The sequence below is a fragment of the Aquarana catesbeiana genome, linkage group LG05, assembly GCF_042186555.1.
Source record: "Aquarana catesbeiana isolate 2022-GZ linkage group LG05, ASM4218655v1, whole genome shotgun sequence".
NCBI classification, from domain to species: domain Eukaryota; kingdom Metazoa; phylum Chordata; class Amphibia; order Anura; family Ranidae; genus Aquarana; species Aquarana catesbeiana.
Window position 1 is genome coordinate 72,804,159 of NC_133328.1, and position 16,110 is coordinate 72,820,268.

The 16,110-nt window shown below is 40.3% G+C and overlaps 1 protein-coding gene across 5 annotated transcripts in view; it reads right to left on the reverse strand.

Moving 5' to 3' along the window:
- The window catches only part of PARD3 (par-3 family cell polarity regulator), an 867,373-nt gene that overhangs the window by 400,536 nt on the left and 450,727 nt on the right, over positions 1-16,110 (reverse strand). For all 5 annotated transcript variants that reach the window (XM_073629882.1, XM_073629881.1, XM_073629879.1 and 2 more), the window contains 2 exons: positions 10,010-10,198; positions 4,401-4,568 (listed from right to left, as the gene is read on the reverse strand). In XM_073629882.1, coding sequence (XP_073485983.1) covers positions 4,401-4,568; positions 10,010-10,198 — 357 coding nt within the window. The remainder of the gene's footprint in view (positions 1-4,400; positions 4,569-10,009; positions 10,199-16,110) is intronic.

Genomic DNA, 16,110 nt, shown 5'->3' on the forward strand with positions numbered 1-16,110 from the left:
TCAGTGTCCATCAATGCAGAGTCATCGGTGCACATCAGTGATGGAGAAAAATTACCTGTAACTTTTTATAAAAAACTATGAAAACGTTTTCTTTCCAAATGTTCGGGGTTTATTCGTTTTGTAGCAAAAAATAAAAAACCCAGTTGTGATTAAATACCACCAAAAGAAAGCTCTAATAGTGTGAAAAAAAGTGATAAAAATGTTGTTTGGGTACAGTGTTGCATGATGACTGCGCAATTGTCATTCAATGTGCAACAGCGTGGAAAGCTGAAAATTGGCCCAGGCAGGCCACCCTCCAGAGATTTGCACTTACTGAGAACAGTTGTCCTCCGCCTTTGGTGATTGTTTAAATTCCACGTGGCAAATCACCCTTCCTTCTGGGTTGATGGTCCCATAGAAGTCTATGAGAGTTTAATAAAACAGTAGGGGAATCTTGCAGTGAGTGATGTAAACACTCCCCAAGAATTTCGGGAAGTACAGATCTGTAGAGGATGTGGGTGGGACCGTTTAGGTCAGGCACAAAATTAAAAGAAGTGTACTTTGTTTAAAATGCACTGATTCTTCAACAAGAACAAAGCACTCTCTTCAATAAATCTCCCCCTTTTCAGCACTGTCCCCAGCAGTAAATTCTTTGCCACAACTAGATGTCCCCAGTCTTCCCGGTTGAATTTCAACCTAGAAGTCTAAGAAATATCATGTGCAAATAAAAACTAGCAGTCGCCCAGAATGTAAAATTTAAATTCTTGATATATAAAAGGCCGATGCAGAAATGTTATTTTAGAAGTTCTGGTACATGAATAACACACATTCACCGCAATCGACATGTTTTTCAGTGACCCATTTCCTAGAGCCATGTTTTAATAACTTCAGTTAATCAAGCAAAACAAATAAGACCCCTTTCACACTGAGGCGCTTTGCAGGCGCTATAGCGTTTAAAATAGCACCTGCAAAGCGCCCTGAAACAGCGGCTCCATTCACTCCAGTGTGAAAGCCCCCGAGGGCTTTCACACTGGAGCGGTGTGCTGGCAGGGCGTCAGAAAAAGTCCTGCCAGCAGCTTCTTTGGAGCGCATTAGGAGCGGTGAACTCACCACTCCTAAAGCACCCCTGCCCATTGAAATCAATGGGCAGCGCCACCGAACCACCGGCAAAGCGCAGCTGTAGCTGCGCTTTGCCGGTGGTTTTAACCCTTTTTCTGCCGCAAGCAGCATTTTACCATTGACGCCTGGGGAGGCTCAGTGTGAAAGGGCTCTAACTAAAAAAAAAAAACAACAAAAAAACTTTGTTCTTCATTCCTAACATTATCATCCTGGCTCAGGAAAACAGATACGACATGTGAGCGTAACTACCAAAGCATGGAGAAAGGACAAGAAGTCCGAAAAGTAGCATTCTTATGTCGAATCTCGCAGCAAATGAGTTTTATAATAGATGCCATTTGTAATCCGGGCTTTTTGCACAGTGTAAAGTAATGGCAAATTACCCAATTAAATATCTACTTCATCCCAAGCTGCAAGGCTTCTGGCATACAAGCGCAGACAGAGATAAATCTTGTGTGGCAGTGAATGAGATACAATAAATAGCAGCATGTGCAGGATTTCTGGAATCAATGTATAGACCTCAAAATTAGATAAGCATTCCTGTTTATGTGTTATAATATAAAATGAAAGCTATCACCACAGATCAAGATATTTACTAATTGGAGCTGGGATTCAGGCTTAGGTGCTATAAAAGGGCTAATAAAGCAAAAAATATATACCGTATACCCTGAAAAGTAGCAACTTAAAGAAGGTTATACTGCAGTATGCAGACATAGCTAGCAGTCCAACAAATACGTCCAAGGTTTTACTGGGACAGGAAGCTACAAGTCACAAATTTACCTGCAGCTCCACCTGCTGGTAAAATCTGGCACCATGAGATTACAAACTTCTCAATGTTCTACTGTCATTTTATGGTCAGATTGCTGGTATTGCTGTCACTGTATGGTCAGATTTCTGGTACTACGGTCACTGTATGGTCAGATTTCTGGTATTACGGCCACTGTATGGTCCTTGACTTCACAGGGCTTTTTTTTTTTTTTTTTTCAGCCAAGAGGGCTACACACAGATTGAAATGCGGCCAGTCCCTGCTGAACTGGGCAAATTTTATTCTGTATGTACCCAGCTTTACGAAAGAGCTCTAAGACTATAACTATGAATCAGTGTGAGGTGCATTGGAACATCTGTGTTGTAACAGTTAAGCAAGATTCAGAGACAACTTTGGCAGGAAAAACTATTAGACCCTGCTTCCTTTATTACAACACACTACATCTGTATTTGAAATATCACTTTAGGCGGACTAGCTCTTTAACTTTACATGTATGACTTGAAAGCTTGAACTTCACAACACAAACAGTCAAATGTGCATTAATAGTCTGGTTCTACTGCATGAGATTGAAAGGATCTTAGGGTTTCTCTCTTTCTGAAAAGCGCATGCAAGCAAAGTAACGTGCAAGTGTAACGCTTATGCTTTAATTATAATTGTGTAATGACAAAGCCTCAATTTCTCTCCAGGAAGCCAGCACTATTTTTATTCAGGCACCATTCAAGGTCAACATTTACTTTATGAACTGGGAACAAGACCCATAGATGATATGAACCCCACAGCCTACACAGTTTGTTTTGGGCTTCGTACACATATGTTGTTTTACCCAGATCCAGCACCTTCTGCTGCCTCTTATTTTGTGATCTGCCAGAAAATTGCAATGTACAGTTATAGGAAGCACTGCACTCCAACCATACGGGGCAAAGACTTATATGGATAAAAGGGTATTTGTGTGATAATAGTGAGGAACTGTAGCTCCGATGAAGGGAATGTTTTAACCACTTGCTTCCCAAGCCTATTCTGACACTTCTTTCCTACATGTAAAATGCATCTTTTTTTGCTAGAAAATTACTTAGAACCCCCAAACAATATGTATATATTTTTTAAGAAAAGGCCCTAGAGCAGTGATGGCAAACCTTGGCACCCCAGATGTTTTGGAACTACATTTGCCACAATGCTCAACTACACTGCAGAGTGCATGAGCATCATGGGAAATGTATTTCCAAAACATTTGGAGTGTCAAGGTTCGCCATCACTGCCCTAGAAAATAAAACGGTGGGTGTTGCAATTTTTTAAGTCGCACAGTATTTGTGCAGCGGTTTTTCAAACGCATTTAAAAAAGAAAAAAAATATAGTAAACACCATATAATATCAATTTTTTGGGTAAAACATAAATGATGATGTTACACTGAGTATACAAATACCAAACCTGTCATGCTTTAAAAATGTGCACGCTCAGGGAATGGCGGCAAACTACGGTACTTTAAATTATCTATAGGTGACGCTTTAAAAGCCTTTACATAGGTGGGAGTTATATGCAAGCGGTCTGGTGCTAGAATTATTGCTCTCGCTCTGAAGTTTCTGGCGATACCTCACATGTGTGGTGCGATCACTGTGTACATTTGCGTGCAGGACCGCCGTGTGTGTTCGCCACTGCATATAAGGACGGGGGGGGGTTAAAAAAATATATATTTAATTTTTATTATCTTAAATATTTTTTATGTTTACACCGTTTCTTAAAAAATAATGTAAACATCCCCTGTGACAGCAATATCAGTGACAGGTACTCATTATGGAGAGATGGGGGATTTATTAGACCCTCCAACTCTTCTTTGGGCCCCAGTACAGTCGATCAGACACAGATTGGTTTGATCAGCTGCTTCACTGGCCGCTATGCTGAAATAGTTGTTGCTTCTAGGTTCTAACATCACACTTCAGTTCCTCTCACTGAGTCCACAGCTGGATGCAGCCGGCCACATCATTACTGGGCTTCCTGACCGCAGCCTGTATTCCAGTGGCTGCTTAGCCGCTCGGATTACTTTTACCTGAAAGAGAATCCCCGACACTAAAAACCGATATCTGGATTACCGCTTCCATTGGGCAACGTATATATACTGTGGCCAGTAAGGAAGCAGTTAATGCTCTGAAACGCGTTGAAGAAGTTCACAACAATCAAATACTGCAGCTTTGATAAAAGCCTAGTTGGAAATTTAGACCATTTGTCCATATAAGGCTTTGCCTCTCTTGATGTGAGTGGAATACTCACTATAGATGTATCTCACCTCCCTTTGGTCTTCTGGCTTGTATGTTACACATGAGCAGCCTATATCTAGTAACATATAATGGCTCCGGGTTTATTCCTTACTCCACTTGACGTTATGAAAGCAATGACTGAGTAAACAGTGGTGGAGGCGCGGCTGAGAAAATTCTTTACTACTGCCTGTTATGTAAGAATATTAATATTGTAGACATGCAAAGATTCTGTTAGGTCCTCATTATCATCAAAAGTAGAGACTTTTGAAATAGAAATATGAGATTTTACCTCATTCTTCTTTATTCTCCTTGCTACAATTAACTGGATCATTCCCCTTTTATTTCCTTCTGTAGACATAGACTTCCTCAAATTTTCCATGGCATCTTGGTTTGTTTTACCTAACAGTGATTCGCCATTGACTGCCACTAGTTGATCATTCACATGAAGCCTTCCATCCTGCAACAGAAAAATGGGGTAACTAATCTTGTATTTTTTTTTTGGTTTCTCTTAACCAATCTTTTTCAAGTTTTCTCCAATGCAAAGTAAAATGTAAAAATATCTATGGTAGAAGCATATACTTTTTTAACATCAGCATTGTAATTCCAACACAAACAATAGTTACAGTTAACCAGTCAATTTAAGCTTACTTGAAAGATCTACTTTCATGTTGTGAGTTGTGCCTGTCTGCTGCCCAACTCTTTCCACAACTTCCTGATTCCCTGCATGCTATGCAGCTTTTCTGCTGTTTACTTTCAATTTCTAAGGACTAGATATCACATGGTAACTTGCTGCCTGCAAGCAACGATTCACTTACTGACTGTCCTAAAACTCCTTCCCTAAGCACCTCTAATTCAGAAGGCAGGTTCAGTGAAATGCGTGACACAGCAGTTACAGAACTCAAGATAGTAAATGTCTGGGGAGCTTCACAAAGTAAGCTGACAAACGTCAAGATCATTTAAATAGGAGGCAGGCTAGAAATTGAAATACAACAGAGAAATGAATATATGATTTAAAATTGTGACCATAGATATGCCTTTTGTGCTTCTCTATACAATGCAAACAGATCATGGATTATTTGAGGGGCCAAAGGTGATGTATATATCTTTTGGAATACATCACAGCATCCTGCTTCAGTATTCCTCTCAAGAGCCCTCAGTCCTGATGCAAGCAGTGGGCTGGCTAATGGGAAGAAGTATGCAAATGTCAAGATGGGTCAGTCTGGAGGAGATGGCATTCCTAGGCGGAGTGTATTTCCAAGAAGACTGCTCTAGGTATCACCCACATGTGATGCTAGGCTTCCATCATTGAAATAACTGAAATCAAATGAACGAAAGGGATGGTCTCTATATGACTTGCTGCTACTCCTATTGCACACTGTGAAAAGCTCACAGTGTGTAGTGAAATTGCCAGTTTCGGTAGAGGAGAGGAGGCTGTACAACTGTGCAAGACTGAAGTAAGGCCAGAGTTTACCTTTAAATGATACCTTGTTCACAGACCTGAGGAAAGGAACTTGGAATGTTGCACATAGAAACCCAAAATCATCATTAATTATTTATAGGATCTTCAGTTTTAACAAAAAAAAAAAGTAAAACTCAGCAGCCAGAAATACTGTTACCTGCTGACGTTTAATAAAAGGACACTTACCTGTCCAAGGAACCAGCACTGTCCACATCGATTCTTGCGACTTCACAGCCAGCTTTCCACTGCACATGCACGAGCCACACTGCACTTTGTGAATGGTCCAGGAACCTCCTGAGGCCTGTGCTGTGTCCCAGAAAGTTCAAAGGTTGCAGGCTGGGGCCCTGATAGGTGAAACTGATGGGCACTGATGAGACTGCACTGATAAGTAGCACTGATAGACAGCACTGATAGGCACTAATAGGCACTAATAGGTGGCACTGGTGGGCACTGATTGGGGCCAATGTCCCTGTAACAGAAGCCTGTTACCGACTTTCTTCTATTCTCCTCACGTTGATCGTGAGGAGAATAAAAGCCAATAACCGGCTTCTGTTTACCACGTCATCAGCTGTCAGCCAATAACAGCTGATCATGGAAATAAAGGGCTGCTGTGATTGGCCCCTTATCCTGTTCTGTGATCAGCCGAGTCCGAAGGACTCGACGATCACAGAACATGCCGGCGGGCTGTGTGATCATGGGAGGACGTCTATTAATGCCCTCCCATTACTGAAGCCCACACTGTAGCTGCCTTTCAGCTATAGCGCAGGCAGAAAGTGGATAAGTTCCACTTTAAGATAGGATGTTAAAAAAAAAAATTATTTAAAAAAATGCCTTCTGGTTGTTAGCAAGGAACAGCTCTGTCGTTCTTAGTTTCTAACACTTATAAAATAGATTTGAATACCACAGGGAAAGAAATGTTATTACATGACTGTGAAATTGAGAAGTAGACTCAAAAAGGAAAGCGATCTGAAAGCATATTTTTCAAACTGCATTACTTTTCTTAAGAGGACACCTAAAAATACACAAGTTAATGGCCTTAGTACAAGCAGCCAAAGTGTATTATTGTTCGTAATGCACACACTGCTGGTACTGCAAATAATCTTAACATATATATTGATTTCCATCTCTCTCTGAGGGAAAAACATAACTGGAAGCTCCGTGTTGTACGGTATTGATCAGTATATATCATGGGCACTTTGTAGGCAGTAAAATTGGGGTTATTCATTGCCAATTATGTTTAGGCAATTATCATTGGCAAACTATCAGATGTGCAGATTACTGTGAAACAATCACTGCAAAGATCTCCTGAGGCTGTAGACACATCAGTGGGGAGGTAAACCAAGGCCTCCAGCCAAATGCGTAAATAATCTCAGGAACCTGGTGAAAATTCTATATAGACGCTTAGTCCTCAGTGATCATTTTGAAAATTCTGTTTAGCACACAATAAGAGTATAGCCAATAATTCTGGGTAGAATGTGCTGGGGAATTCACTCGTTTTGTTTGTCCTGGTGTCACTGAAATGAAAAGTGAGGGAAAAGCCTACATTTTAGGTTGTCATCTGACCGAGAATAGCGTGGAAAGCTTCCACGTGGACATCTGTTCCATTGACAACTATCCAAGGGAAGATTTCATCCCACACTATGGAGATCTCCTCATGTTCTGTTGTGTCTAGAGAACAGGACGTGAAGAGAGCTCCCAATGGGACACGACAGGCAGGGCGTTTAGCCATTCCCTACTCTATGCATAATAATTAAAAAGAAAGTTTTACATATAACCACTTTTGTACCTCCACATGTTTTTGAATAGCAAAGTGGTAGAAAGCTCACGACACACAGTTTACAAAGCCAATCCAAGTGGCTCTGTACCTTGTAAATGATGTGTTGACTAATCAGAACTATTGCGAACAAAAAAAAACACATACTAATGTTTTCATTGGAGATCCCCTTCCTTCTTCTTACAGCAGAGGAAGGAGAGGAACCAGATTAGTTTATGAAAGAGGAATGAGCGAATAGATCAGCAACTGATCCATTCATTTATTAATTTTCACTGGCTGTGAGATCTTTTTTTAAACCTTTCACTCCCCCAACCCCTAAACATCTGCCCTTCAGCTTGTCTATGTGTGTGTGATCTGTATCCAGCATAACTTCACATTTTACAAAACAAAACAATGAAAACATTTTTCCTTTATATAGTAAAAATAGAAAACCCTTGGTGCCACCAGGATTTCTTGAAACTCATGGAAGACATAAGGAATAGAAAACAAGATGTAGGTCAGTCAAGATGTTGCTTTACAGCATTGTCAGAGAAACATAGCTTAGTTGTGGATAACCCTCACAACCTCTGCAATGTTTGAGTGCCTGCTGTCCCACCCATTGTACAGTGCATCCGGAAAGCATTTACAGCGCTTCACTTTTTCCACATTTTGTTATGTTACAGCCTTATTCCAAAATGGATTACATTCATTATTTTCCTCAAAATTCTACAAACAATACCCCATAATGACAACATGAAAGAAGTTTGTTTGAAATCTTTGCAAATCTATTAAAAATAAAAAACACAAAAAACACATGTACATAAGTATTCCCAGCCTTTGCCATGACACTCAAAATTGAGCTCAATCAACTTGGAGTCCACCTGTGGTATATTCAGTTGATTGGACATGATTTGGAAAAGCACACACCTGTGTATATAAGGTCCCACAGTTAACAGTGCATGTCAGAGCACAAACCAAGCCATGAAGTCCAATGAATTGTCTGTAGACCTCCGAGACAGGATTGTATCGAGGCACAGATCTGGGGAAGGGTACAGAAAAATTTCTGCAGCATTGAAGGTCCCAATGAGCACAGTGGCCGCCATCATCCATAAATGGAAGAAGTTGGGAACCACCAGAACTCTTCCTGGAGCGGGCTGTCTGACCAAACTAAGCGATCGGGGGAGAAAGGCCTTAGTCAGGGAGGTGACCAAGAACTCGATGGTCACTCAGACAGAGCTCCAGCGTTTCTCTGTGGAGAGGAGAACCTTCCAGAAGAACAACCATATCTGCAGCAAACCACCAATCAGGCCTGCATGTTAGAGTGGCCAGACGGAAGCTGCCACTCAGTAAAAGGCACATGACAGCCCGCCTGAAGTTTGACAAAAGGCACTTGAAGGACTCTCAGACCATGAGAAACAAAATTTTCTGGTCTGATGAAACAAAGATTGCACTCTTTGGCCTGAATGGCAAGCGTCATGTCTGAAGGAAACCAGGCACTGCTCATCACCTGGCCAATACCATTCCAACAGTGAAGCATGGTGGTGGCAGCACCATGCTGTGGGGATTGTTTTTTACCGGGAGGAACTGGGAGAATAGTTAGGATCAAGGGAAAGATGAATGCGGCAATGTACAGAGACATCCTTGATGAAAACATGCTCCAGAGCACTCTGGACCTCAGACTGGGTAAAGGGTTCATCTTCCAACAGGACAATGACCCTAAGCACACAGCCAAGATAACAAAGGAGTGGCCACGGGACAACTCTGTGAATGGCCATGAGTAGACCAAACAGAGCCCAGACTTGAACCTAATTAAACAACTCTGGAGAGATCTGCAAATCGCTGTGTACTGGCGCTCCCCATCCAACCTGATAGAGCTTGAGAGGTCTGGCAAAGAAGAAAAGGAGAAACAGCACAAAAACAGGTGTGCCAAGCTTGTATCATCATCAAAGACTTGAGGCTGTAATTGGTGCCAAAGGTGCTTCAACAAAGTATTGAGTAAAGGCTGTGAATACTTATGTACATGTGATTTTTTACGTTTTTTATTTTTAATAAATTTTGCAGAGATTTCAAACAAACTTCTTTCACGTTGACATTATGGGGTATTGTTTGTAGAATTTTGAGGAAAATAATGAATTTTATCCATTTTGGAATAAGGCTGTAACATAACAAAATGTGGAAAAAGTGAAGCGCTATGAAAACTTTCCGTGTGCACTGTATGTCATTAATTCCAACGAGGATGTTCTTTCAAATGTATCACAATACACATTGACAAACGGTTTCGTCACACTCCTTGTGCATTGGTATCCAACACTAGAGTAATCTTCTGGTATGGTGGGGTCAACAGAACTGAGAGCATTGTGGAAGGTACCCATCAAGAGGGCTGTGGGAGTGGTGGGGCCTTAAAAGAGGAAGACTTCACCTAAACCAGGAGGCAGCAGCACCAGGGACACATCACACTGGTGGTAAGTAATGTTACCTGATCACATTCACATACATATCTAAGCAAAAGTAAAAAGATGACAGCTCCCCTCTTTTGTGTTTAATCTAGAGTCAAAGGTCTCAACTGCAAGAAAGCAGGCACCCAGAGAGCCAGTGTTAGATTTGGATTATTTCTGTTAATGTCACAGATAGATTACTGGAGAGGCCATAGAAAACTATGTACACAAAGCAAAAAATATTCACTTACTTTGGAAGCGGCTCCACCATTGATAATAGACTTTACAAAGATGCCAAGGTCAGCATGATTCTCTTTTGACCGATTTCCTTTAACACTGACGCCAAGTCCAGCAGATCCAGAATCATTTAGGGGAATTTCAAACGTCAAGAACTCTCTGGTGCCATCAGGCGTGAGAACCAAGTCATCTTCTTCTGGTTGCTACAGAACAAAAGACAATCTGGCTTATAACACACAAAACACTAAGAACTGGTAAGAAACTGGAGCTTCCAAAGTTCTTTCAATTTAGGAGCAACATTTTTTTTTACTGTAGGTGGCTACCAAAAACACTGACAGATTACAGACAGCACCTTAAATGGATTTTGCCCTGAAAGTTAAGCTGACAAAGATGCATGCCCATTGCTGACCTCATTTGTGAAAATGCTAGCTGACTGGATTCCTGTCATTTTGATTAAATTACTTCAATACTTTCAGTGTCAATGACCTGGAAGAGAAATGCAGATGAGCAGTTCAAACTTCACTTGTTGCATGCTCGGAGTCCATGACTCTGAAAGTAGTATAACCACAATTCTGACGCTTATATAGGCGTTTAGCATTTTTTTCATACCTGTAAAAGCACTTCTACGATAGCCTATATGGCCATGCACACATAGGCGTTTACAGGCATTTTTAAAGAGGGGTGTTTACAGGTAGAAAAAAAACAAACCAAAGAAGAGTTCTGAGCTCTTTTGAGCAGAAAAAAAAACATGCATACGCGTGTAAATGCTTAAAGCGCGTAAATGTATTCCATTCCCATAGACGACACAATTCGGTGCCTGCACAGAGCAGACTGCAGCTTATCTACTTTGCACATCTCAAAACTGAAAAATCACTTTTTTGGCATTTAAAATATGCCAGATATGATAAAACATTTAAGAGAGGTTTAATATTCTGTAATACATGGGAAACAATTTATATGGTACAGGGTTGCCTTAGTCAGTTACACAAAGGCTAGCAATGCTGCACTTTATTATTAGTATGCCTTGCATACCAAGTATTATTATTATTATTCAGGATTTATATAGCGCCAACAGTTTACACAGCGCTTTACAATATAAAAGGGAAACAATACAGTTATAATACAATACAATACAATAGGATTAAGAGTAGAGGTCGACCGATATATCGACCGGCCGATATATCGGCCGATATTTGGCTTTTTTTTACTTAATCGGCATCGGCCGATTGTGCTGATAAAAAAAGCCGATTCAGCGGGACTTGCAAACGACTTCTGTAATAGAAGTCAATTGCAAGTTTTCTGAAGTTTTCTTCTCTCCTCCTCTGGGCAGCCTGCCAAGTCTGATAAGAAGATACATTGTATCTCTTTCAGGTTCTTTTATCAATAGACTGAACTCTGTGGAGAAGTTCTCAGTTTAACCATTTAAAGACTAAATCTTTTCTGACACTTGTTGCTTACAAGTAAAAATCCTGTATTTTGTGCTATAAAATCACTTAGAACCCCCAAACATTATATATATTTTTTTTAGCAGAGACCCTAGGGAATAAAATAGCGGTTGTTGCAATATTTTATGTCACACGGTATTTGCGCAGCGGTCTTTCAAACGCAATTTTTTTTTTTAAAAATACACTAATGAAATTTTAAAAAAAAAGCAGTAAAGTTAGCCCATTTTTTTTCATCCAAAAGTTTTGATTACCTGTTTTTGTGTATTTAATATTTAGGATATAGTTATTTTTTTTTAATCTAAATTATACATACAAGTGAAATGATTGGAGGTTTGTTTTGTTTAATAAATGTTTAAATATAAAAAATTTTCTGTATCACTTATTACTTAAGGCTGCTTTCACACTGGTGCGGGCATGCGTTGACGATAAAACGCTGTTAATTTTAGCGGCGCTTTACCGTCATTTTAGTGGCGCTATTCTGCTGCTAGCGGGGCACTTATAACCCAGCTAGTGGCCGAAGAAGGGGTTAAATGCGCCCCTGAAGCGCTGCTGCCGAAACGCTTTGCAGGCGCTTCGGCAGCGGTGCGCATTCATTTCAATGGGCGGGAGTGGTGGAGGAGCGGTATACACCGCTCCAAAGATGCTGCTTGCAGGACTTTTTTTTAACGTCCTGCCAGCGCATCGCCTCAGTGTGAAAGCACTCGGGCTTTCACGCTGAGACTGCAGGGGAGCCGTTTTACAGGCGCTATTTTTAGCCCAAAAGCGCCTGAAAAACACCCCAGTGTGAAAGATGTTAGATTTTATGAGATGAAGGGAAAAAAAAAAAAAAATCGGCCTAATATATCGGCCCAAAAAAAATCGGCATCATATATCGGCCATCGGCCACCGCGATTTCTAAATATCGGCTTTGGCATCGGCCAGAGAAAAACCCATATCGGTCGACCTCTAATTAAGAGGGCCCTGCTCAGAAGAGCTTACAATCTACTAGGTATCTGTAGATTCTATAATAAAAGCTTACTTGTTATACAAAGATTTTTCAAATCGTTCTTAAAGTATGTAAAGTAAATTTATAAAGTTTTAATCTTCCAAAAAGACTATATAAAATTGAGCAAAAGCCACTGATGGAGATTTAACAAAATAGTGGACAACAAATGCATAATAAAGTGCAAATTAGGCTTTCGTTTAGTTAGGTGTATTTTCAAACCCTCTACTTGCAATTGGGGACAGGAAAATAGCATTGCATGAATACTGTGACAACTCCCCAACTATGACAGTTAAGCCTAGTACTAACTATCCGATGTTACTACAGCGATCTCTCCGGCTGTGCTATTGTGCTCTGACAGGGGGACAGCTCCCCAGTCAGAACACTCTGGTCTGCGCTCTCAGCAATTGGCTGAAAGTGTTGATCAGGAACAGATCGCCAGACCTTTTTCGGTCATGCTCCATCGACCGAAGCTGTCCGATATTCGGCCCGTGTGTACTAGGTTTTACAGTGGTCATACAACACTAATGCCCCGTACACGCGGTCGGATTTTCCGACGGAAAATGTGTGATAGGACCTTGTTGTCGGAAATTCCGACCGTGTGTAGGCTCCATCCACACATTTTCCATCGGATTTTCCGACACACAAAGTTTGAGAGCAGGCTATAAAATTTTCCGACAACAAAATCCATTGTCGGAATTTCCGATCATGTGTACACAAATCCGACGCACAAAGTGCCACGCATGCTCAGAATAAATAAAGAGATGAAAGCTATTGGCTACTGCCCAGTTTATAGTCCCGACGTACGTGTTTTACGTCACCGCGTTCAGAATGATCGGATTTTCCGACAACTTTGTGTGACTGTGTGTATGCAAGACAAGTTTGAGCCAACATCCGTCGGAAAAAATCCTAGGATTTTGTTGTTGGAATGTCCGATCAATGTCCGACCGTGTGTACGGGGCATTAGAGGTGGTCAGGAGCAAGTTTTTACTTAATGCGCTATTATGGGCAGTGCAGGGGTGTAGTGGGTTAGCACTTTCACCTAGCAGCCAAAGGGTTGCTGGTTTGAATCTCAGCCACGACACTGCCTGGACCTGCCTGGAGTTTGCATGTTCTCCCTGTGCCTGTGTGGGTTTCCTCCCACACTCTAAAGACATGCTTTTCATTGGATCCAGTCTAAAAATTGGCCCTGGTATGTGTGAATGTGAGTTAGGGACCTTAGATTGTAAGCTCCTTGAGGGCAGGGACTGATGTGAATGTACAATGAATATGTAAAGCACTACGTAAATTGATGGTGCTATACAAGTACCTGAAATAAAATAATAAATAAATATTATGTTATTCTGTCTCACCGTGCCTGTATAATACAGCCTTTGTGTGACAAATCTGGTAAAGCTCCACCCAAAAAAAAAAAAAAAATTAAGGACACGAGTACCCTGTGAAGGTAGCTCACCAATGCCTCAAAGAATATGTCTTCAACCGAAAGTGCGGAGACTGATGTTGCATAAACTTTCACACTACAAGCCTCTGCTAGACACACACAATAATGAACATGAGCATTGCTTATGAAACATGTTCACATCCTGACAGATGTAAACCCCATAGACACAGAAAACGTGAGTTCAAACCGAGCAATAATTGCTAAATTACCAAATCACACATACCAGGTTGGGGAATTCATGGATGAAATGTGAAATTCTCTTTTCTACTCACCTTTCTAAGATGGTGTGACTTTAGTGAGCAAGTAATTATTAGTTTACTCTAGCAGACAATACACTTTAGAAAAAATTAAATTAAATAGCAGAAGGGCGATGAACCGGAATTACAACACTGTATACACAAAAAGGCAGCTAATATAATTTGCCAATACATACAACCTAAAATAAAGCATCATAAACCAAGAAGGAAAACCATAGATACGTTTCTGGCCTCTAATGGAGACATTTTTACACAGGTACATCTGAAAATTCCCTATAGGCATTTTCTGATACAAAATCCTTGCCAATGCACAAATGAAAGTTGCCCACGATGCCTCCAATTCTGTAAACTATACGAGATTAAGTGACCTTCTATTTGGGTTGCTGGGCTAACAAATTAGGTGCAGCACTGAGCAATCCATAGCGCCTAACTTTTCCTCATTGGGAACCAAATTACTCTTATCCTTATTTATTAGCAGGCCCCTCTTTTTGGTCTGTTTTGGTCTGTATCAACCTCTAAAAGAGATAAGCTTTAAAGTGTACATTTGTTTTAAATACACTAAAAACCCCATTAGTTTACGTTTTGAGGTCCCCTTAAAACATGTCTAAACCCAAAAACTAAAATGCAATAAATTGCAGCTTACAAGACCTTAGAAGCAGTGGCTAACCTTTTTTTTCAGTCTTTTCTTCTTTATTTTCACCTGGTAATCTTGTGACCACAATTTCTGTCCCTGGGTCAATACGTTCATTCACTGTACTTTATCTATGGAAGAGCACTGTTGTGTGTTTTAACACTAAAGAACACTTTCCCTTTCCTTTTCTCCATAATAGAGGGTAGGAATTTTATAGATCACAGAGAGAGCGTGCTGGGAACAATCAAACTCATAAGAGTGCAACTCAGACAGGGAGCGCAAGAAGTTATCAACTCACATTTCTGGCTGAATCAACAGGTATTTTTTGCTCTTTCAGAAGAGATAGAACAAAAAGCTTTTAAAATATATATTTAACAGACCAAATACAGCAAATGGGAGAATTTCATTACCAGGTTTTAAAAACCCTTTGAGATTTCCCTTTTTTTCCTGTTCTGCAGGTTCAAAAGGAAGTAAAGGGAATTCTCCTCTTACCATGGCTGTCACCAGAACAGGTATCTCAATCGGAACATTTGTCACCTATTCTTCTAGATACAATTATAAAACCTGGGATTTGCCCACACTTTTTGTCAATGGCAACTGTTATCAGGACGAATAGAGGGGCGATTCTCTCCAGCAAGAACAAACACAAAATGGTACTCTTGCCTGCGGGTATTATTCTTCCATGCTTTCATTAACATTTAACTAAAAAAAAAGTTTAGCCTGTACATATACTAATTACCAAATGTTTTACACTGCATTAAAGCATTCATCCTAAATCTATTGCATTTGTAATTTTGAAAAGCCAGTATAAAGTAGTGATGGAAAAAAGTTCCCCCCACTGTCCCATCTGAGAAAGTTGGGCAGTAAGAGAAATCATTTGCTGGACATGGTTAGTGACGTAGCAAGACCCCATCAAGAAAAAACTTGTAATTGACAGTTACAAAGGACTATTAACTGTGAATAAAAAAAAAAAAATTCACTTGTTTAAAACCTTCTCTTACTGTATGCAATTGAAGGACACTGCAGGAACTGGCAAAAAAAGCAATCTGTAAGATGCATCAGCTCATTATATAGAACAAGGAGCTATGTTTCACAGGACATATAAATCTAATGCTAAACAACTATAGCTCTGTACACCTTGGGGAACTATAACATACACATCTGTTAATAATACTCACAGTCAATTTATTTAAAACAAACATTTTATTGAGGATAAAAATCATTGATAAACTTAAAACCTTTTCATAGCTCTCAGCAAGTAAGCATATTTCTTTTGTGGATGGATAGCCTGTTTCTGAATGAAACTACATCATGCAAGATCACTAAAATGTCCACTTCAAAGCTAAGAACATTGACAAA